At 51.5% G+C, this 21,806-nt stretch overlaps 1 protein-coding gene across 2 annotated transcripts in view; it reads right to left on the bottom strand.

Annotated features, from left to right (window-relative positions):
* Positions 1-21,806, bottom strand: part of Tbc1d9b (TBC1 domain family member 9B) — a 41,549-nt gene that overhangs the window by 15,820 nt on the left and 3,923 nt on the right. For both annotated transcript variants that reach the window (XM_059270434.1, XM_059270435.1), the window contains exons 2-10: positions 20,620-20,730; positions 15,805-15,923; positions 9,370-9,598; positions 8,150-8,408; positions 6,466-6,673; positions 4,671-4,886; positions 2,874-3,035; positions 2,270-2,420; positions 1,498-1,712 (exon numbers count right to left, since the gene is read on the bottom strand). In XM_059270434.1, coding sequence (XP_059126417.1) covers positions 1,498-1,712; positions 2,270-2,420; positions 2,874-3,035; positions 4,671-4,886; positions 6,466-6,673; positions 8,150-8,408; positions 9,370-9,598; positions 15,805-15,923; positions 20,620-20,730 — 1,670 coding nt within the window. The remainder of the gene's footprint in view (positions 1-1,497; positions 1,713-2,269; positions 2,421-2,873; positions 3,036-4,670; positions 4,887-6,465; positions 6,674-8,149; positions 8,409-9,369; positions 9,599-15,804; positions 15,924-20,619; positions 20,731-21,806) is intronic.

The raw sequence follows: 21,806 nt of genomic DNA, 5'->3' as shown, positions 1-21,806 counted from the left end.
CCCTTGGTTCCCCCTCTCTCCCCCTTACTCCCCTCCCTGCTCTCTTCTCCCCACTCTCCCCCCCCCCCCACTCTCTCCTCTCACGGCCAGGTTTATTCTGCTGGCCCAATTCAGTCTGGACCCTTCCAGATGCCTTTGGCTGTGCTCTCCCTCATATCTACAAGAAACTTTCTCTACCACACACAGGAGCAGTCATGTCCTCTTTTTTTTCATTTGGCATGCTAACATTTGCACGAGGTACATAGAACAATCAGCTTCTGAGGCATCAGGGAGAGCGAACGCAGGGGCAGGTGGGAAAGTGGGAGTGAAAAGGCAGTGTTTGACAGCAGAGTTTTAGTGTGGGAGATGAAACGCTCTTATAGATGGATAGTGGCAATGGCTGCCTGACATGTGTATGTACTTAATGCCACTGAACCACACACTTAATAGTGGCTAAAACGCTAAATTTTGTATTATGTATGCTTTACCATATGTACAGAAAAAGAAAATTCTGCTCCGTCGCAGACAAAGAACACATAGAGGACAATTTCCTATATGGCAAAGGGCTGAGGTGAACAGTCACCATTATTTTATTCTTTTAAAAAAGCTACGTGTATGGGTGTCCATGTGGGGGTGTGCCTGTGAGTACAGGGCCTGCGCAGGCAGGAGGCAGCCATTCTCCTGCAGTTGTGAGCCGCCTGAGGTGGGTGCTGGAAATTGAACCCAGGTCCTCTAGAAGAGCATCACCGTTGACCTCTTGCCATCTCCACACCCCCTTTTCACACAGGCTGGCAAGCAGGCAAACACACAGAAAGCAGTGTCTCACGTAGCTCAGGCTGGCCTCAAACTTTCCATCTAGCAGTGGGTGACTTTGCCTCCTTGCTGGAGCCCGTTTTCAGGTTCCTTGTGGCTTTACCCAGCAGGTCTGCACAGAGGATGATTAGGACCACGGGCCTGAGTGCAGGTGTCTGGGATGGTCTGCACTTGGCTGTGCTGGGGGAGGAGGTCTTTTGTTCCACCCCTTGGCGTCTCTATAAATACCCTGGGGCAGAAACAGTCGAGGCCCGATGGATTAGGGTCCAGGCCCTCACCAGGCTATCCTGCATTTTGTTTCCCCTTTCTATCCTTCTAACTAATGTTTCCTGCTGCTCCTACTCAAGAGTATTCTGGGGAAATGTGGGGGTGAGGAATGGCCCCCCACACCTCCTGATCCTCTTGCCTTGGTTTCCCAGATGACAGGCATGTGTTACTACCAGGTATTTGTTTTTGAGACAAGGTCTTGCTTTGTAGCCCAGGGTAACTGTGAACTTGTGGCAATCCTCCTGCTTCATCCTCCCAAGTGTGAGGATTATAGGCACAGGCCATCATGCCTGGCTCAGTTACAGCTTTTCTTCCTCAAGGGTAAGGACCGGGTCTTGTGTGTGTCAGTCCACCACAGACTCAGACCCCCAGAGCACCTGCCCCTGGGAGGCTGTGGTGGGAGATATTAACCCCAGGGTCCCTGCTAAGTCCCATTACCTGGCAGTAGCCAATAGTAGGGTTTCGGAACGCGTAGGCAGTCAGCACCCTCCGAAGCGCAGCGATCCCAAGCTCGTTCTGGAAAGCGGGGTGCTCAGGCATGGAGCGGTGGAGGTCTCGCTCAATCTCCTCAGTGGCCAAGCTGTATTTCCCCATGGACTTCTCTACGAGCTCAGCATAGTAGCCAGGATGGGTCACCATCTCATTCCAGGCCCCTGGGGAGACACAGGTGGCAGTTTTCTTTCTCTTCTTTCTCTCAGTACGTGGGCATCAGTGACGGGGCTGACTGGAGACACAAATGCCCCATGGGAGAGAGGGAACTTTCCCATCAGTTATAAGGGGTGAGGCCAAGCTTCCCTGGTTACTGCTCTAAGAAACTCAACTGGCCTGTCTTCTAAGGTGCTCCAAGTGGCCAAAGGTATGGGTGTCGCAGAGCTTGTCCCCAGGGAACCCGCCTGTCAGGGGATGGCCCTGCCTTCAACGGTGCTGGTGCCCGCTGATGGCATCTGTGCTGGCACCCGCTGCTCTGCGCTGGGGCCCTTACTCCCAATTCTCTGAGCGAGTTGGCAGCTCCTCCTCTGGCTGGCTGACTGCAGGAGGCTGGCTCAGGGACCAGAGGAACTGGCCTGAGGCGAGTTTTCCTTCGGTGTTATGGATGGACCCCAAGGCCTCACGCAGGCTCAGGACATGCTCACCCGGTGCATCATACACAGAGAACTCTGGGGGCTAAGAGTGGCCAAGCCAAGGCTGGGGGCAACGGGGCCACACTCACCAGAGAAGAGGAGCCAAAGCTCCCCTCGGAGGCTCTCGGGAATGCCCTTCAGGACCAGCTCCCGAGTCTTGGCTGTTCGGTACATGCACATGCCACGCCCATACTCAAAGAAGTGGATGCTCCAGGATTCCTCCTTCATCTTCTCCTTGGCCTGAGGGAGGGAACGTGGAGTGTGGAGCTGAAGAGAGTCTCAGTGCTGAGGCCTGGGTGGCAGGTCTTCCACCCCTGAGCAAGGCTGGCGGCCTACTATGTAGATTACCTGTGGAGAGCTGCTGCAAACTCACGTTTCAGAGCCATCACGGTCAAAGAAGCTATGAGGACTTAGTCCCCTCCCCCTCCCAGTTCTTCAGCAGCAGAGGGCCCTTCCTGTTAGAGGCCCAGGGTCCCTGAGGAAAAGCACCCCACAACACAGGGTAGGCAATGTCTGTCCCCAAGCCCTGGGTCCACCTGACACTGCCCAGTGCAGACCAAGAGGGCATGCCCACCCTGATAAGCCATGAGGGATGGTGCTGGCCACAAAGGCCTAGCCCAGAGGTGGCTCCAGCCTTCCTCTGAGGTCTCAACTCAGCATGAGCTGAAGCGCCGCTGCGCAAGGCTTACTTACCCCTTTGGCACCAAGGTCCTCCATGGGTGAGTTTTTCTGGAAGACTTTGAGCAGGCCCTGGGAAGTAGTAGGAACCTCCTGTGTACTGAAACTCGGAGGGCAGCTGAGGGGAGAGGGTGGGCTGGTGGGTGGTTCTGGTGCCTCCTGAGGAGCTGGGAGAGACTAGAAAATACAAGGGGGGAAAGTGCCTAACTGAGCCACCCAGTGGCCTCTGATGTGCACAACCGCCCAAAAAGTGGAGCAAAGAGAGGCCTCCAAGGGTCAGCGGGGGCCAAGTGCGAGGCTGCAGATGGAGCCTGCATTTCCTCTCTGGTTGCCTGAAACCAAAGCCACCCATGCTAGCCAGTTGGGGCCTGTCACAGGCAACTGGCTCTTCCCCCTGTGCTGCCCAGCTCCTCATGAACTCGCATCCTGCGGCATTAAGCATGTAGGAGGCCGGCTCCACATTTTGTGTGGGTGCAGGTCAGAGGACAGCCGTGAAGTCAGCTCTCTCCTTCCACCATGTGGACTCCAAGGATCACTCAGGTCACCAGGCTTAGCGGCAAGCACTTAAACTGCTGAGCCATCTCACCAGCCCAGAGGGTTTCTTTTAGAAACAGAAAAATTCACCCTCAAATTCTTAAGGAATTTCAAGGGATTCTGGTTTGCTTTTTTTTTTTTTTCTTCCTGTGTTGTTTTTTTATCCATAGCCCTAGAATATATTAAATTCCATAAGTATGAGTTTTTGGTCTTTTAAAATATTTTTAAATCACCAGGCTGTGGTGGCGCACGTCTTTAATCCCAGCACTTGGAAGGCAGAGCCAGGCGGATCTCTGTGAGTTCAAGGCCAGCTTGGTCTACAGAGTGAGTTCCAGGACAGGCACCAAAACTACACAGAGAAACCCTGTCTCGAAAAACAAAACAAAACAAAACCAAAAAAAAAAATCTTTAAAGTTAATTTTTATTCAATGTGTGTCTGTGGGTGCCTGGAGCTGGAGTTATAGGTAGATATGAGCTTCCTAATGGGTGCTGGGTACTAAACTCAGATCCTCCAGAAGAGTAGGGGGTGCTCTTAACGGTAGAGCATCCCTCCAGCCCCCTTCCCCTTTACTGTTTGAGACAGGGTCTCCCTATGGGGTCATGGCTGTTCCGGAACTTGCTATATGTATCAGGCTAGCCTTGAACTTGTAGTGATCCTCTTGCGTCTGACTTGCAGGTTCTGGGATTACAAACTGGCCACCATGCTGAGCATGAGAGCGTGTGTTTTGTCTGACTTGGTCACTGTCCTATTCATGGTGTCTGGAGGGATAGCTGGCACCTAGCAGAAATGAAGTACCAGGCTGGACGAGCCAACGACGACTCTGGCCCTGTCACTCCAGGTACTAAGCCCTGTGAAGGTGGGGCAGCGCCACCACCTCCCTTCCTTCCTCTTTGGTGACGCTGGGGACGGAATCTAGGGCCACGTGCATGCTACATCCCTAGTCCTTGGTTTCTCAGACAGGCTCTTACCAGTTCTGGCTGTCTTTGAACTTGTGATCTTCCTATCTCAGCCCATGAAGTGTTAGGATTACAGGGATATGCCACTGTACTTGGCTCAGGTAGTTCTTTGTAGCAGGATTGTTCTGTGCTCACCCTCCAGCATGGCACCCACGGCATGCACCCACAGCATGGCACCCATAGCATGGCACCCACAGCATGGCACCCATAGCATGGCACCCATAGCATGCACCACAGGGTTAGGCTCGGGGGGAGCAGACGGCTGCACCTGGAGGCTCTTCCTTTGGCTCTGGCCCTGCGGTTCCTGAGTGGCCTCCTCACCTCTGGGGCTGGGTCCACAACGCCGCCGGCCTTTGTTCCCCCAGTGTTGCCGGCTAGCTGCTTGGACGGTGTTTTCTGGAGGAAGTCAGAGATCCTCTGAACCAGGAAGTCACGGTCTTTCAGGTTGGCAAACAGGAAGGTCATTTTACTCTTGGTGCTGATAGACAGAGGGCTGGGCAGGACGCTGGAGCTGTCAGCTTTCTCGACAATGGTCACCTAAGGCAGCAAAAGAACGTTTTGGGGTGTCTGCATCTTGGGATGCAGAGCTGGGTGTGCTGAATCACAGTGGCCTTAGGGCGCCCTCTCCTGGGCACAGTGCAGTGGGGCACTGAGTGGCCCAGCGGGATTCGTTTCCTACCACGGCCACTTGTAATCTTGAGCAAGATACTTGTGTGTCGAAGTCTGCGTCTGCGTCGCAGAAGGGTGAGTGCAATGGCCTTCCATGGCCTCTGTGACAACGATGACGACAATGTAAAACGTAAATGCTTAGCACAGCTGCTGTCCCTACTGGCTTTTCAAGAGGTGACCCATTAGCTGTGTCCTCTAAAGCATGTGAGCAGCCCCTCAATGGCAAGGCTGCCCACAGCCCCTGTACCCAGGGAACACTTTCTGGCAGCTTCTCCCAAGGCATGGCTCTGACTGCACTGCGTAGGAAGAGAGGTACAGGTGCGAAGACGTGGAGCAGCCTTTCAGGGAGTGGAGCCCGGCTCCAGCAGAGGACAATCAATAGACACACAGGCTAGGCCTGGTCATGAGGGGTCACTGTTGGCAACAAGGAAGGCTGGGAAGTCACGGGCTGCTTGCTACTGAGAATGTCTTTGGGGAGCCCTGACTGAGCTGTGACCTGGTCTCATCAGGTAAAGAGGTGGGCAAAAGCCTGGTCAGAGTGCAAGACAACCACTCTGAGGTGTGCATAAGGAGGACTGGAGGAGGCTGCAGGAGCTAGAACGGACTGAGGAGTGCGGTGTGTCTGTATCTAAATGGGGTTTGTGCAGCATTTTTATGTGATGAATAAATAAGTATATGAGTGTGTACACATGCATTCCTATGTACGTGCACATCTGTGGGACATATATGGGTATTTACACGTGTGAAAGTATGTGTAGAGTACATATGTGAATGTGTGGTGGATATATGTGTATGTGTAGGAACAGATTTGTGTGTCATATATATGGTGTGTGTGCATGAACGCGGCATGTGTATGTGTGAGCTGATTGTATGTGTGGCCACATGTACAGCCTGCAGTGTGTGGAGGCCTGAGGTGGCTAGATGGTATACTGAAGGTCCTAAGAGGTCACAAGAGGCAGTTGGGGGTTTCCTGAGCACAGAAGATGCTGGAGGATCCTAGGCAGGGGATCACCACACCTGCCCATCATTTTCAGTTTTTCTGGCTGTACTGGGAAGAGGATGTGTCCCTAAAGGATCAGATGTGGTTGAGACTTTCTTGAGGAGACCTGGAGACAACTGTGTCCTAGGTGGTGGCTGCAGAGATGAAGGGATAGACTTTGGAGGGAGTCCTGACAGGACATCACTGGTTAGAATGCAAAACCAGGAGGCAGGCAGAATCAAGGATGACTCTGTTTCTGCCCAGGCAATGGATGGCAGAGTGTCAGCAAAGGAAAGGCATGAAGGATGTGCTGGGGAGCAAAACCCAAGAGCCCACAGGACAAACCATGGACCTGCCCTGAGGTAAGGGGGCCTGTGGGCCACCTGGCTGTGGTGTGGAGGATGGGCCAGCCTCCATCCTGATGGCTACAGACCTGTGCCCAAGAGCATCTAGGCCAGAGATGCTCACCTCCCGCAGGGGTATGATGAGGCGGCATGCGTCTTCCTCCTTGCTGGCAAAGCAGATGTAGTTATTGGAGATGAACATCTGGCCGGGGATGTGTAGCTTGTTAAACGGCGTCCACAGGGTGCAGCCTGTGTGGCCATCCAGCCGCTCATCTTTGGGAAGCCGGAACGTGGCCCTGTAGCACTCATTCTTGGCTCGGGCATCCAGGTCTCTAAGGAAACAAAGTGGGAAGCTGGGATAAGATAAGAGTTTTCTGTTTCCACACTGGATTCCAGGTCTCGGGGGTTTTCCAGTGAGAAGTCATGCCTGGGAACTGGAGCTCAAGAAAAGATTTTTTTTTTTTTTTTTTTTTTTTTTTTTTTTTTTTTGAGACAGGGTTTCTCTGTATAACTGTCCTGGCTGTTCTGGAACTCAATTTGTAGACCAGGCTGGCCTTAAATTCACAGAGATTCATCTGCCTCTGCCTCCTGAGTGCTGGGATTAAAAGCGTGCGCCACCACTGCCTGGCCAAGATATGGTTTTTATACACCCAGCAGGAGGGAGAGAACATAATGTTCCTTGAGGCTGGAGGATTTGAAAGGACACCTAGAAGCTCTGCCCCTTGGTACGGCAGGACAGGCAGTTCCAGGAGCTGTCTGTACCCTGCCTGGCTCAGGCCCAGCAAGACATGGGCCCTGCAGCTACTTCCTCACTCAGGGAAGAGCTAACTCTTGACACCCAGACAAGATGCCCCAGCAAGGAGCACTGGAGCTAAATCCCAAGTGTCTGCTGGCGAGAGCAGATGAACCGTGGATGGCGGCCTGGTCTTGCTTGTTCTAGGGTTATGTCCACAGACACATCTTCCCAGGTCCCAAGAGAGCTAGCTACTTATCTGCCTTGAGCTTCTGGCGCCCTAACCAGAGCCGGAGGAGGTACCTAGATTCACAGTGTGGGACGCTGCCTATAAAGCTCCAGTACCGCTTATCTTTCCGATGGTCATCTTGTCGCTCCCATCAGGACAGTGACATCCTTGCACAACATCCTGACCTAGAAGGTGCACCATGAGCCTCACCTGGTGAAGGGGCACAACCTAGGAAGTAATCTCAGTGTTGAGTCCAGAAGCGCTCACCCTGGCTGTGGAGCCCAGGAGCCTTCTGCAACCTCAGCAAGTGAGTGGGTTTCCTGCGAGGCTAAAACCTGAGGCCCTAACACAGTGATCTGCTGAGCTGGCGCCCTTGATCCATTCTTCCGCCACTCCCATGGGCAGAACGGCGGTGACCTCAGCTCCACACAGGGCTTGTCTCCTCTGCTAGCTTTGGGCCTGCGGACTCACACCCGTCACAGAGGAGTGATAGGTGTGCAATCCCAGCACTCATTCCCCAGAGTCTTCCAGATGCGACCTCCCGGGAGTCAGCATATTCTGACGAAGGTGGTTTACGTTCTAGCTGCACTGCTTCTCGGCTGAGGGACCTGTCACTCAGCATCCTGATCTGAGACTAAGATGGTGAGACTATTCCCCATAGAACTTCTTCCTCACGGTGGGATTTGTGGTTCTCCCAATACTACTACGGTCAGTTTGCTGGCTTCCTTCCCAAGTCGTGGGCCTGTGAGGGCATGTGCTGGACACCCGGCAGGGTGAGTGGACCTAGCCCAAGGGGACCATTCTCATGACTGTGGGATCTCCCCATTCCTCAGGGGGGTGGCGTACCGCTTCAGAGCTGAGATGTTCTTATGTGGCCGGATGGGCCTAGGCAGGGCCTTGTCCTCCAGGAAGCCTTCACTGTCCAGCAGCTGCCGCATGGCCAGGTTGGCCAGCTGTTCCATGAGCTTGAAGGTCTCACCAATGTTAAGGAACATGGAGAAGAACAGCTCCTGGTCTCGTGTGTCCACACGTATGCTCTCGGGGAAGAGCAAAGTGGCATTCTTCTCTAGGCGTGTGACGTCCACCCACTGTACCACCAGGCTCACTGATAACAACAGAGACAAACACACCATCCATTACAAGTGGACAAGGTGAGAACTCCCGCTCGCTTTCAGAACCTCCCCTGGACTGCTTCCCAAGGACACCATTTACTTCCATCCCTCCATGCCTGAGCCCAGTCATACTAAGATACATGACCCACAAGGAGGCGCCAGCCCACCGGTTCATGTTGCTCCAGGCCCAACAGTGAATGTTTGCCCTGGGTGGATGAAGACAGAAAGGAACACATCTGCTGAGAACTAGCTAAGACTCTGGCCCTAAGGGGCCCCACTGGGGTAGGAGCCAAGTCACAACACGGTAAGACCAGCACAGAGCGGGATTCCAGCCTCCACAGAGAAGGTGACTGGCCACGGCAGTCTTGACAGGAAAACAGTAAGGGCAGGAAGTGGGCAAGGAGGACAAGGAGGGCATGGAGGGCATGGAGGGTGGTGGGCTCAGGAACGAGCGCTGACACCCGCCAATTGAGTTAGCAGGAGGCTTGGAAGTTCCCTCTGGAGAGACAGCAACAGCGGGAGCTGACATCCCCGCTGGATTGAGGCTTGCCTCCTGAGGTCAGGGTATTCTGCAGGGAGGAGCCTTTGGAAGGTGATGGTGGCACACACCCGAGGCTCTACAAAACCTAAGAGCACTTAAGGGAGATGTGCCACCGAGCACGACACTGGACGTGAAAAGCCAGAGGCCCTAGTTACTGCGACAGCAACAGTGGGCTGTGGACTCAGCGCTGCGGGCGCAGGCATCGCCTGGTGCTCTCATCACAGGTAGCTGAGGTGGCACCCGGGTTTGGGGGAGACGAAGTATCTGGGTGTAGACAGGAAGGAGATGCACCAGGAATGCGGGCACTTTGGAGAGGCAGGAGTTCAGGAGGTGAGGGCGGAGGGGGGCTGGGTAGGAGGTGGGGAACACAGGACAAAGGTGGCTTGCCCTCCCCCGCCTCACCCCCACCTAACCTTCCTTCCCCAGCAGGAATGAGTAGAAGCACAGGTGGTTGACCGTCAAGTAGAGCCAGCCCTGCCGCGGCACTCGGCCCTTCCAGAAGCTGCAGGAGTAGTAGTTGACCAGCTTCTCGCCCTCTGGCATGCCGAACTGCTTCCGCATCTTTAGCTCCGCCTCCTTAAACTTTCCGGGGTCCTCATCCCCCTGGGGCTGCAGGTTCTTGTTCTCTTCTGCAATGATGCCCTGGAGGGGACAACAGGGCTTGGGCCACTGTGCAGGTTGGAGCAGTCCCAGCAAGGAGCAGAGAGGCCAGGAACCCAGAATCCGGACTTCCCTCTTTAATTAAACAATTTAGGTATAGTGGTGGTGGCGCACGCCTATAATTCCAGCACTTGGGAGGCAGAAGCGTCTCTGTGAGTTCAAGGCCAGCCTGGTCTACAGAGTGAGTTCTGGGACAGCCTGTCTCCAAACCACTCCCCCACAATCATTTTTTAAGGGGGGGTGTTGGGAGTCTCATATAGCCTAGGCTGACTTCAAACTCTCTGTAGCCAAACTCAATCTTCTGTCTTCTGGCCCAAAGGCTGAGATTACAGGTATTTGCCACCACACTTGGCTTAGGTGGTGCTGGGATCAAACCCAGGGCCACTGAGCTACTACATTCCTGGCTCTCAATTTTTAAAATTAGCATATGAAGGAGTGGGTTTCATTATGTCATTTTCTTTTTTTAAAGACGTGTGTGTGTGTGTGTGTGTGTGTGTGTGTGTGTGTGTGTGTGTGTGTGTGTGTTTAGGGTTTCTATTGCTGCAACAAAGCAAGTTGTGGAGCAAAGGGTTTATTTGGCTTACACTTCCTCATCTCTGTCTATGACCAAAGGAAGTCAGGACAGGAACTCAAGCAGAGCAGGAACCTGGAGGCAGGAACTGATGCAGAAGCCATGGAGGGATGCTGCTTACTGGCTTGTTCAGCCTGCTTTCTTACAGAACCCAGGACCACCAGGCCCAGGGATGGCACCACCCACCATGGGCTGGGCCCACCCCCACTGATCACTAATTAAGAAAATGCACCACAGCTGGATCTCATTGGCCGCATTTCCTCAACTGAGGCCCATTCCTCTGATGACGCTAGCTTGTGTCAAGCTGACATAAAACCAGCCAGTACATCTTCCTTCCTGTCCATTCTCAATATAAGTAAGCTACACTAGAGGACATGCCTCCTAACAAACCCCCAAGGATGTTTCTGCCCTTCCCTCTTTCCAATGGGTCTGCTTTACACTCCTGACATTTCATCTCCCACGTGGTTTGCTGGAGGCTCTCTTTGCCCTGGGTCCTGTCTGTTTCTGGACCCACCACCCTACTCTTCTAGTCTCTTGTTTTTTAAGGAATTAGCTTTGGTCTTAGAATTGCTACTTCCTTTTAGTTTCCTGGTTTCTCCGGAGTTCTGTTTCTAACTTACTAACTGAACACCTGGCTCATTAATGTCACCGAGTCCTTCCTAACATTTAAAAGTCCCTTCTGTGCGCTGCTGCTGCCTCGCGCCAAGTCCAACGCACAGGTTTCAACCATCATTCTGGTGGTTTTGCTGTTGTGGGTTCACAGGTGTGGGCATGCTTGTGTGTACCTGTGTGCAGGTGTGTGGGGGGCAGGAAGCTGCTGCCAGGTGTCTTCCCACCCTGTACTTCAAGGCAGGGTTTGTTACTTGGGCCCAGGACCACTGATTGGCTAGTCTCACTAGCCAGCTTGCTCGGGGGAATTGCTGCTTCCACCTTCTGCTGCTGGGATGACAAGCTCATTCAGCATTTACATGGGTACTGGGGACTTGAACTCCAGTCCTTGTGCTTGCAAGATGAGAGTTTTACCTGCTAAGCCACTTCCCACCCCCTTGTTCAGTTTCCTAATTTCCACGGGCTATCCTTTGATCCCCACAGGCTGTCCGAAAGGCCTCATCCTCATCACAGCGCTACTGTAAGTTGGTGTGGTGGATCCATAAGAGGTGGGACCCACTGGGTGGTCTTCTGGTCACTGGGGACATGCCTTTAAGAGGATACAGGGACAGCTGGGCATGGTGGCACTCAGGAGGAAAGGCAGGCAGATGGCTGTGAATTTTAAACTAGTATGACTCTAGGCTAGCCAGGGTTACATTGTGAGACCCTGTCTTTTAAAAACAAACGAGTATGGGCACCCTCATTCCCCCCTTTACTTCCGTGTCTTGGCTGTGAGTTGAGCAGCTTTGCCCGGTCACACACTTGGACCATGATGTGCTAACACGGCAAAACCCACTAGAACTGTGAATAAAAAACCCCAACAAAACACTTTTAGCTTTATACGCTGATCATCCAAGGTACTTGGTAGTTAACAAAAAGTGAACTAACGTCCTTTCTTCTTTGACCTCTGAGTCATTCCAAACGTTAGTGTTCTGCTGATGTGTCTCTCAGGGCTAGCATTCAGGAGAGACTTGATAAGGCTGCTACCATTACTCCTCCTCCTCCCCAACAGGAGAGTAGCAGCTTGGCTTTGCCTGCTTCCCTGGAGCTGTAAGACAACACAGGTTCTGAACCCCAGTGTGTGCAAACAAGAGCTAAGAAACTTGGTCCAATCTGTCCAGGTCTATGGTGTGCTGATATGATGAATTCACAAGGCTTGCTGTGGTGGTTTGAACGTATTTGGTTCCCATAAACTCATAGGGCGTGGCACTATCAGGAGGTGTGGCCTTGTTGGAGGAAGTGTGGTCTTGCTGGAGGAGGCTGGATGACACACGCCTTTAATCCAGACCTTGAGGCTGGAGGGCACACCTTTAATCTGGGCCACACCTTCCGGAGGAAGTGTGTCACTGTGGGGGCGGGCTTTGACGTTTCATATAGTCAGGATACCCAGTGAGTCGGTGGACTTCCTGTTTCCTGCAGGCCGCAAAAATATATGAAGCAGGAATTCAGCTGATTATGACAAAGATATACCTGGAAGAAGCCAAGGGCCTTCCAGAAGATAAAGCAGAGGCTTAAGGAGTCTTGGTGATATTGGCCTTTGATTATTAGCCGTTTCCTGCTATGAATTTCTCGTGTGCTATTGTAGCTTTTCCATCATTCATTGGGCACAATTTCCCCTCTGTTAAAGGAATATTTAGATAACCTTCTGTGCAGTAACACAGTCAGGATCCCTAATTTCAGGCCTTTCTGTCATTATCATCAGTAGCAGCCAGGGCCAGGGCCAGGGCCAGGGCCATCCCCGGGTGGACAACAGTATCTTACCTGAGATACCTCACAGATTCTCTAAGAACAGACTGAGCAGCCAGACTTTGAGAAGGCCTGGCAGAAGTGCTAATTAAGCTCAACTTTCTCCCTTCCCAAAATCTTATCTCTAGTTGTAGATCTACCTTTAACTATTAAATCAGAACTACAGGGTTTCTACTCACAGGTACATCAAGTTGACTCAGGCTGCCTCGCCACCGACTGCATCCCCTGCCCTGCCAGAAAACGGCAATAGCCAAGACAGCTTGGACAGATAAGGGGCCACAGGAAAACAAGGCAGTTTTCTTTTCACTCGTCACTGATAGACTCCTACTCCTAACACTTTAACAACTTCTTCTCCCCCCCCCTCCCCAAAACAGGGTTTCTCTGTGTAGCTTTGGAACTCGCTCTGTAGACCAGGCTGGCCTCGAACTCAAGAGATCCACCTGGCTCTGCCTCCCAAGTGCTGGAACTGAAGGCGTGCGCCACCACACCCAGCAACCTAACCACTTCTTAGAATATAGCTGAGCACATGAAATCCCCCTTGCTCGGATATTAACCGAATTTAGTCCTCAGCTGATTCTGTTCCCCATTAGTCACTTCCCTCTTGGGTTGCAGATGATGGCTGCCAGTTACTGCTCTTTTGTGTGGATCTCATTGCCTCTCCTTTTGACCCTGAGGGATTCCAGCCTGGTGACCTCGCTTTAACCAGAGCACTGCTATTGCTTCGGTATATAACTGTAAACTTCGAGACTTGGGAGGACTAGCGAGAGAAGAGAAAAGAGAATGGAGGAACTAGATGGGTAAGAACTGGAGAGGAACGGACTGAGATGGGGAAGAACTAGACCGATGGTCTAGAAGAGAGTACTAGAGGGACGAGATGGAAGATGAGGAAGAGGCAGATGGGGAAGAGCAAGATGAGGAAGAAAGGAGCTAAGAGAGCAAAACAGAAGCTGTGTAGAGAGAGAACTGACTCAGAAGAATAAAGTGTATGGACTCAAGAGCTTGGTGTACTACATTCATTTCATATCATCAAAGATTAGATTATCAGCTGCTTGTAGATTCTTCCCAGACCCTGGGAGAGGACTATCGAGGGGCTGGACCCCAACAGTCCTCGTTACCTGTTGCCTTCAAGATGTAGGACATTTGGGTATTTCTCCAGGACCACGCCTGCCTGCATGCTGCCATGCTCCCTGCCATGATGGACTGACCCTCTGAACTGTAGGCGAGCCCCCTCAGTTAAATGGTTTCTTTGTAAGGGTTGCCGTGGTCATGGCGTCTCCTCACAGCATCGTAAACACACTTGCTGAAAGCAGCTCTGCACAGTCAGACTCTGCACAGCAAGGGCCTCCTGGGAATGTCAGTGTAGCCCAGGCTGGTCTGGAACTCGCAAGCTACTTGTCTCCCGAGTGTTGGGATCACAGGTGTGTGTTATTATGCTTGGCTTCATAATCATTATTTGGCTATAAAATACTCCATTAAGCAAACCGCACATGACTTAACAACTCCCCTGAAGATAATGCACTTAGCAGAATAAGCACTTAGAAAGTTCTGGAAAATGCTAGCAAGATTCTCAGATTGCAGAGGAAGGAAGAGCGCACCCCTCTTACGAGGCTGGGTGCCATGGCTTTCAGTGTTTGGGCTAATTGAGGCTGCAGGGAGCATAGTTACATGCCGGTCACTCTGCATCTACGACTACAACACGGGTATGCCCCAGAGCTGCTGCATAAAAAGGTAAGCGCCTTTTTTGAGGGGGGAAGCAGGTTGAGACAGGGTTTCTCTATGTACCCCTGGCTGTCCTGGAACTCACTCTGTAGACCAGGCTGGCCTCGAACTCAGAGAGATCTGCCTGGCTCTGCCTCCTGAGTGCTGGGATTAAAGGTGTGCAGCCACCACACCTGGCTGGTATGCACCTTTTAACTCTAAGATATTTTATTATTTCATCTGGGTATGGTGGTGTATGCCATGCATTTGGGATCAAGAGTTCAAGGCCAGCCTGAACTTCACTGCAAGTTCAGGGCAAACATGAACTATCTAAGTTTGTGTCTCAAACAAACAAACCAAAAAACAAACAAAACAACAACAGGAAAGCAGCTATGGTAGTACACGCCTTTAATCCTAGTACTTGGGCAGCAGAGCTAGAGCTCTGAGTTCAAGGTCAGCCTGGTCTACACGGTCTACATAGGGACTTTCACACCAACCAGGAATAGGCAGAGACCTTGTTTCAAACAAAAGACCAAGAAAAAAAAAGATTTCCAATGCCCCCTCTTGGCCAAGGCCCTGGCGAACACAACTACACATCTACATATTTGTTCTACATCATTTCAGAAGGAGTACAAACTCCAGGTTAATCTTCAGACTCCAGAGGCCAGCTAAGGCACGGGCTCCACAGGTGTGTGGGTCAGCTTTCTGAGAGTCTGACAAACACCCAAGATAATCAGTGTAAAAGGAAGGCAGGGTTATTTTTATCTGGCCTGATGGATCCAGAATTTTCAGTCCATGGCTGCATCACCTTATTGCTTTGAGCCTGTGATGGCACAGTACACCATGGCGGAGAGTGTACAGTCGAAGAGGCCTGTCCACTTCGTGGTGACCAAGAAGCAAAGAACGTAGAAAGGACCAGGGTTCCAATACCCCCATTCAAGGGCACATCTCCATCCGCCTAATTGCCTTCCGTGAGTTCCCACCTCCTATATCTTCCAATAAGACCGCAGGCTGAGAAACAAAAGTCAACCCACAGCCTTGGGGGACTCTCAAGATCCTATTAGAACAATGGACAATCACTTCCACGGCCCTTTCAACCATCAGAGAAGGAGAGGACACTTCAGTTTCTGTCTTGTGAAATGGAACAAAACCTGCACCAGGTTGTCTAATGATGAGACAGCTCCGTTCTTGGAATCTGCAGGGCACTGGTTCTAGGACCCCCAGAGGCACCTGAATCTTTGTATGTTCAAATTTCTTCTATAAAAGGCCAGGGTTTGCATTACAGCCTGTGCTCACCTCCTGCATGCTTCAGCTCATCTTACAGCATGCAGAGCAGTAGGAATGCTCCACTCCGCTGTATTGCTTAGGAAAGACTGACAACAGAAGTCTTTTTATGTCCAGCACGGATGTAATTCTTTTCCCCAAGTATTTTTGGCTCACAGCAGAACCCGTAGAAGCACGGCCCACAGATACGGGGCATCAACTCTGCGCGGCCACTCCCACCCCGCAACAACAGGAGCCTTACGTGTATCTTGCCCTTGACGAAGGTGGTGATGTCTTCCTCGCTGTCGAAGATGGAGAGTGTCTGAAGCAAGTTGTTCTCCAGCCATTCCCAGTGTTTGGTGATCTCTTTGCGGGAAGAACCTAGTTCAGCAAGGGCAGATGAAATCATGAGGTCTCAAGACTCAAAGCGGAGAGGTGGGCCCCAAGCTCTCTGTTGGAGGGACCACGGTCTTCAATACAGACGAACCATCCCTGCTTAAACTTCCTTCTACAACAGAGGCCATAAACACAGAAAGCCAGAACTACAGAGCTCTTCCTCCCCCAGCACCAAGGGGGTTCATCCGGCTCTGCATCCCTGTCCTTCTAGAGACAATCTACATGGCCGCAAGCTTGTGAACTTGTCAAGCTTCTCTGTCCAGTTGACACATGGTTACTGCCCGCCTAGTCGTCATCTCCTGATGGCCTCCCCCAACCCTCATGGCTGTCTGAGCACCGCAGGTCCATTGGAAGTAGGCAGCCTTGGAGAAGGTAGCTTCGTGCTACTCCCAAAGGCTGACTGTCTGCTCCTACCAAGGATTTAGAAGAGCAGCACCCCCTCCCCCCCCCCCCCCACCCCGCCCAGGAGGCAAAGCAAACACCTAACCTGGAAAACCTTTCAGAATGGATGGCTACGAGGAAGGGAGGAGGGAGCATCCTATATTCTCAGCTGTGCCAGGGCAGAGGAGTCCATGGACCTTGGCAAGAAAAGCAACCATGCCCACACACTATGGTCTATTAACCAGAGGTGTTCTGGGAAAATGCTTCCTACCCAGCCACACCCCCAGCCCCGAAGAAGACACCCTTTTCTAACTGGCAACACCCTTGTAGCAGCTGAGCAGGTGACCCTGATCCGTCCCCGGGCAGGCCTGATGGCCCCGCCCCCTGAAGTACTAGATAACTTAGTGAGTCACCCGGGAGAACTGTCTCCCTGCAAGTCCCTTCAGTCCCCATTTTCCTTTCCTGGTTTTCCTTTGTGTTTCTCTTGAGGCCTCCTCCTCCTGGTACAAGGAGACCAGGTCTGGTTGGTAGAAACGGATTCTTTCTGCCTTTTTCTGTTTTCGGCCAAGAACCCACATTCAAATTCAGAAGTTAAATTGACACATGATGCAACTCTCGGTAACCTTTCTTTCTTTTTCTTTTTTTGGTTTTTCGAGACAGTGTTTCTCTGTATAACAGCCCTGGCTGTTGTGGAACTAGTTCTGTAGACCAGGCTGGCTCAAACTCACAGAGACCCGCCTGCCTCTGCCTCCCGAGTGCTGGGATTAAAGGTGTGTGTCACCACTGCCCAGATTTATGTGCATCAATGTTTTGCCTGCATGTATGTGTACCACTTGTATGCCCTCAGAGGTCATAGGAGGGGGTTGGATCTCCTGGAACTGGAGTTTTGGATGGCTGTGAGCCACCATGTGGGCGCTGGCAACCAAACCTGGATCCTCTGCAAGAGCAGCAGGTGCTCTAACCACTGAACCATCTCTCCATCCCCCAGGATCATTTTTTCTTTTTTTTACAAACATTCCCAGCAACCTTAGTTAGATGAACCTGCCATTCTGTCTGTCTGCATCTGTTTGTATTTTAACTATAAATGTTTATATATACGTTTAGTTAAAGGAAATTCACTCATTTGGTGTTAAGGACACAAACCACATCACCTCTGTCAGGTGCTGGGGATAAAAAGAATGCAGTAGCTAATTAGATTATTGCGTGTCACCCGTTTTTGGAACTGTCCCCGGCTCTCACTTCACTTCTCCTAGGACCCCTTAGAGATGCCTCACTGTGTCAAGTCGAGGCACAGAGAATTTCACCCAGCAAGCCCACTCTCCTCCTCAGGAGTTCCATCTGACATCTGACGGGGGCACACTTCTGTTTAAGGGCAGTGGGACTGCCAGGTCAAGCCCCGAGGAGTAGGAAGAGTGGGTGTGTGGGTGTGAGGAATCTGGGGAGGTGGCGTCTGGTCTGGGTGAGTACTCAACACAGAAGGGACACTGCCCAGAAGCCAGCAGAGGGCCGGTGGGAAGCCACAGGCTCTGCAGGTGTGTGGCTTGTCTGAATACCGGAACCCAGCTGGGGAGGAGTCTGGGAATGGAGGTGGGCAGATTCTGGCCATCCTGAATGCCAAGGGGAGAGACTGGTATTCAATGGGCAGGTTCCAGCAGGACATCTGGGGTTGGCAAGCTGCTTCTGAGACAGACCCCAGACAGTGGGTGAGGGACCCAGGTGAGACCAGGGCAGAGATGGCATCTGGTGTGAGAGGAAAGAGAGAGGGGTTCTGCAGTATGGCCAGGACTTTTCTCAGCCTCACCGCACTGAAAGGCTGCCATCCCTCCCCACTCTCCTCTTCCCTACCCAGCTGCTGCCCTTGGTGCCATGGCCTTTTTCTGTATGCTCCCTGAGAAAGGACACACTGAGGCAGAGATGACACTCGTCAAGGCCCGTGTTAAGTAACCTGTTGGGTTAAGTAACCTGTTGGGTGGGAAGATGGTTCAATGGGTAAGAGCTCGAGGCATGCAAGCTGAATGGCCTGAGTTTGATCCCCTGAACCCATGCAAAGAGCCGGATTGGATGGCATGCATCTGTAATCCTAGCACTCCTTCAGAGAGACGGGAGGCAGGGATAGGACAATTACCCGGAAGCTCCGGGGCCAGCTGGTACGGTGTACACAGCATGTGTTCACACACATATATGAATACACACTAAATTACTTTTCTGAAAAAGTCACTCGTCTCCCTGTGAACAAGGCACTTAAGTTTCCCAGACCCCACTTGGGTGGAACGCAGCCTCTAAGGAACCTCTATCTCCTGAAGGTAATCTTGTAGCCTCCTGATACCCACTGTGGGTCTGAAAACCAGGAGATCTGGAGTCTTGTTGGGTTTCTCCACTTGGCCTTGGGCACACTGACCTCTCCACTTCACACTGTTCACTTGCTCACGCAGACACAGGTCACTGCTGTTCAGGGTGCCAAGGAGGAGGAAATACAGTAATACCTGGGGCAGAGGCACTATTTCCAGGTTGGCACCTGCCGGTGCTTTTAATCCCTTGATCCTCTAACCTCCACCCTGAAGCTGAGATCCAATTTCGAGGGCTAGACACTTTCCACCTCCTGTGCTGAGGCTTCAACCCAGGGTCTCACACACACTAGGCAAATGCTGGACCACTGACCCACACTTCTAGTTCTTTATGCTTCATTTACTTACTTATTTAGAGACAGGGTTTCTCTGTATAGTCCTGGATGTCCTGGAACTTGCTCTGTAGACCAGGCTGGCCTCGAACTCAGAGATCCACCTGCCTCTGCCTTCTGAGTACTGGGATTAAAGGCATATGCCACCACTGCCTGGCTTTTATTTTTTGAAACAAGGTTTCATGTTGCTGGCCTTGAACTTGCTACAGGACCAAGGATGATAGAATTCCTGATCCTCCTTCCTGACCCTCTCAAGTGCTGGGATTATAGGTGTGCACCACCTTATGTGGTGCTAGGGACCAAATGCAGGGGATTCATGATGCTAGACAAGCACTCCACCAAGCTACACCTTTAGCTCCTATTCATTTATTTTAAGACAGAGGCTTGCTAAATTGCTCACACTGGTCTCAAATTCATGATCCTCATACCCGAGCCTAAGATTATAGGCATGTACCATCACAGCTGGCTGAGGTCCACAAACTATAGATGTTATCTTTTCCCAGGCCACCAAGGACTACCAGAATCCTACAGGACGGTAATGGCATGGCTTGTAACCAGAGAGGTATCTGCTGATACAGGAGCAGGTGTCTGGGGCCTGAACTGCCAGTCTGTATAATGCGAGACAGGTTACTTGATTGCTCTGGACCATGGTTTTCTCATCTTCAAAACAGAAGTACCTGTGAGGAGGTTCAGGTGAGTGCTTGCCACTCAGGAAGTGCTGTCTGAACACCAGAGCCACTTCAGAATGACCGGCCCACACTGACCGTCCTCCTGAACAGGCGTAGCTGGGCTCACCTCATCTAACCTGAACACAGCAGCTACAGCAGACTCCCATCACTCATCGTGGATATATGCTACAAGGTCCCTCAAACACTGAACCATTATCCCAGGCTAAAGGCAAGGTGAAGATCTCAATGTTTCATCACCCCACCAATACATGACTTTCTCTCAGGTGTTTTTCTATTTGAAGATGCTTTGCACTGAACTGGATGGATAGCACCAGGGTTCACTCCCGAGCAAGCTTCTCTAAGGCTGTCTTTCTGTGAGGGGCACCCCAGCTTTCTGCAAGCTTCTCTAAGGCTCTCCTTTTGTGAGGGGCACCCCAATCCTCTGCAAGCATCTCCAAGGTTCTTTCTGAGAGGGGCACCCCCCAGAGGAGGCACTGCTCTAGCACTCTCCGTGGGGCTCATCCTCATCAGTGAAATCAACACAAAGCAAAAAGATGGGAAAACACGTCACCCCCCAGAGTGAAAGGATCTTGTTTCCAGTAGAGCGCCAAAATGAGAAGGCCAAGAGCTGCCATGACGCCCGTTAGGTGAGGACCCAAGCCATCGTATGAGCCAAATTTCTTACCACATGTGTAAGAGTATCAAAATGCTAGTTGTGTCAACGAGGAGGCTACACGTGAATACGAGTAAGAAATGGAATCTGAAAATGCTCAATCTTCAAACTATGAGGCCCAACTGTATCCCCCTTGAGACAAGGTGGAAGAGAAAACATGGTCTCTAGTGAGTCCAAGCCTAAGCCCCCAGGAGCTCCTCTGAATGGTAGACATCATCCCACAAGAATGCAGGTTTCCTGTCCCCTCCCTCCCAGTGTGAACTCATGACTCAGGGCACTTACCACATGCCACCGTCCAATAGACCTGTGAGTCCTGGGTCTGGTGCAGGATGCGGTAAGGGGCCACACGGGCGCTGGAGTCCAGGACCACATCCAGGGTGCCCACGAGAAGACCTGTGGGCAGGGCAGAGAGAGGTGGAAGGTGAGAGCCCTGGAGGCCAGGCCTGGCCTAAGACAGCTCACACAGCACCACGTCAGGAAGACCTAGCCTTGGCAGGGCTGCACGGCCGGACTTGTTACTCCTCACGGGCTTCCTGCCCAAACTTCCCCTCCTGTGTCTGCTGGAAGCATCTGCTATTCACTTGGCTCAGAAATACTTGCAGTAAGGGACTTCTGACCTAGCCTTAGCGGGCCTAGAACTTACTAAGTAGATCAGTCTGGCCTTGAACTCATCAAGATCTGTCTGCCTCTGTTTCCCAAGTGCTGGGGTTAAAGGTTTGTGTCAGCCATCCTGGGCTGCAGTAGATGTTTGATAGGACTCAAAGCTCAAACCATTCTGGGAGGCTCTTTTGCAGAAAAGTACAAAATACAGGTTTTATTTATTTATTTATTTATTTATTTATTTATTTATTTATTTATTTATTTACTTACTTACTTACTTACTTACTTACTTACTTACTTATTTATTTATTTATTTATTTATTTATTTATTTATTTATTTATTTATTTATTTATTTATAGCCATGGTCTCAAGAATCCCAGGCTGGCCTCAAACTGGTTGCCAAGGATGACTGAACTGATCCTCCTAACCGTCCCCAATGTTGGCATTACACAAATGTGCCACTAGGCCTGCTTTATGTGATGCTGGGGCTGGACCCCGAGCTTTTGTGCATGGTAGGAAGGCCCTCTACTAACTGAGTTGTACCCTCAGCCCCCAAATTAGGTGTTAAGACAAACAATTAATTTCTTTTTTCTTTTTGGTTTTTCGAGACAGGGTTTCTCTGTGTAGCTTTGCGCCTTTCCTGGATCTTGCTCTGTAGACCAGGCTGGCCTTGAACACAAGGGGCTGCCTGTCTCTGCCTCCCGGGTGCTGGGATTCAAGGTGTGCGCCACCACCGCCTGGCCAAACACTTAATTTCTAGTAACTTTTTTTTATGTGCTTTGGTGTTTTGCCATGGGTGTTGGGTCCCCTGAAACTGGAATCACAGACAGTTGTGAGCTGCCATATGATGCTGGGAATTGAATCCGGG

The sequence above is a fragment of the Peromyscus eremicus genome, chromosome 8a (assembly GCF_949786415.1).
Source record: "Peromyscus eremicus chromosome 8a, PerEre_H2_v1, whole genome shotgun sequence".
NCBI lineage: Eukaryota > Metazoa > Chordata > Mammalia > Rodentia > Cricetidae > Peromyscus > Peromyscus eremicus.
The sequence above is the reverse complement of the archived record's forward strand: the minus strand, read 5'-3'. Positions and strand labels throughout refer to the sequence as shown.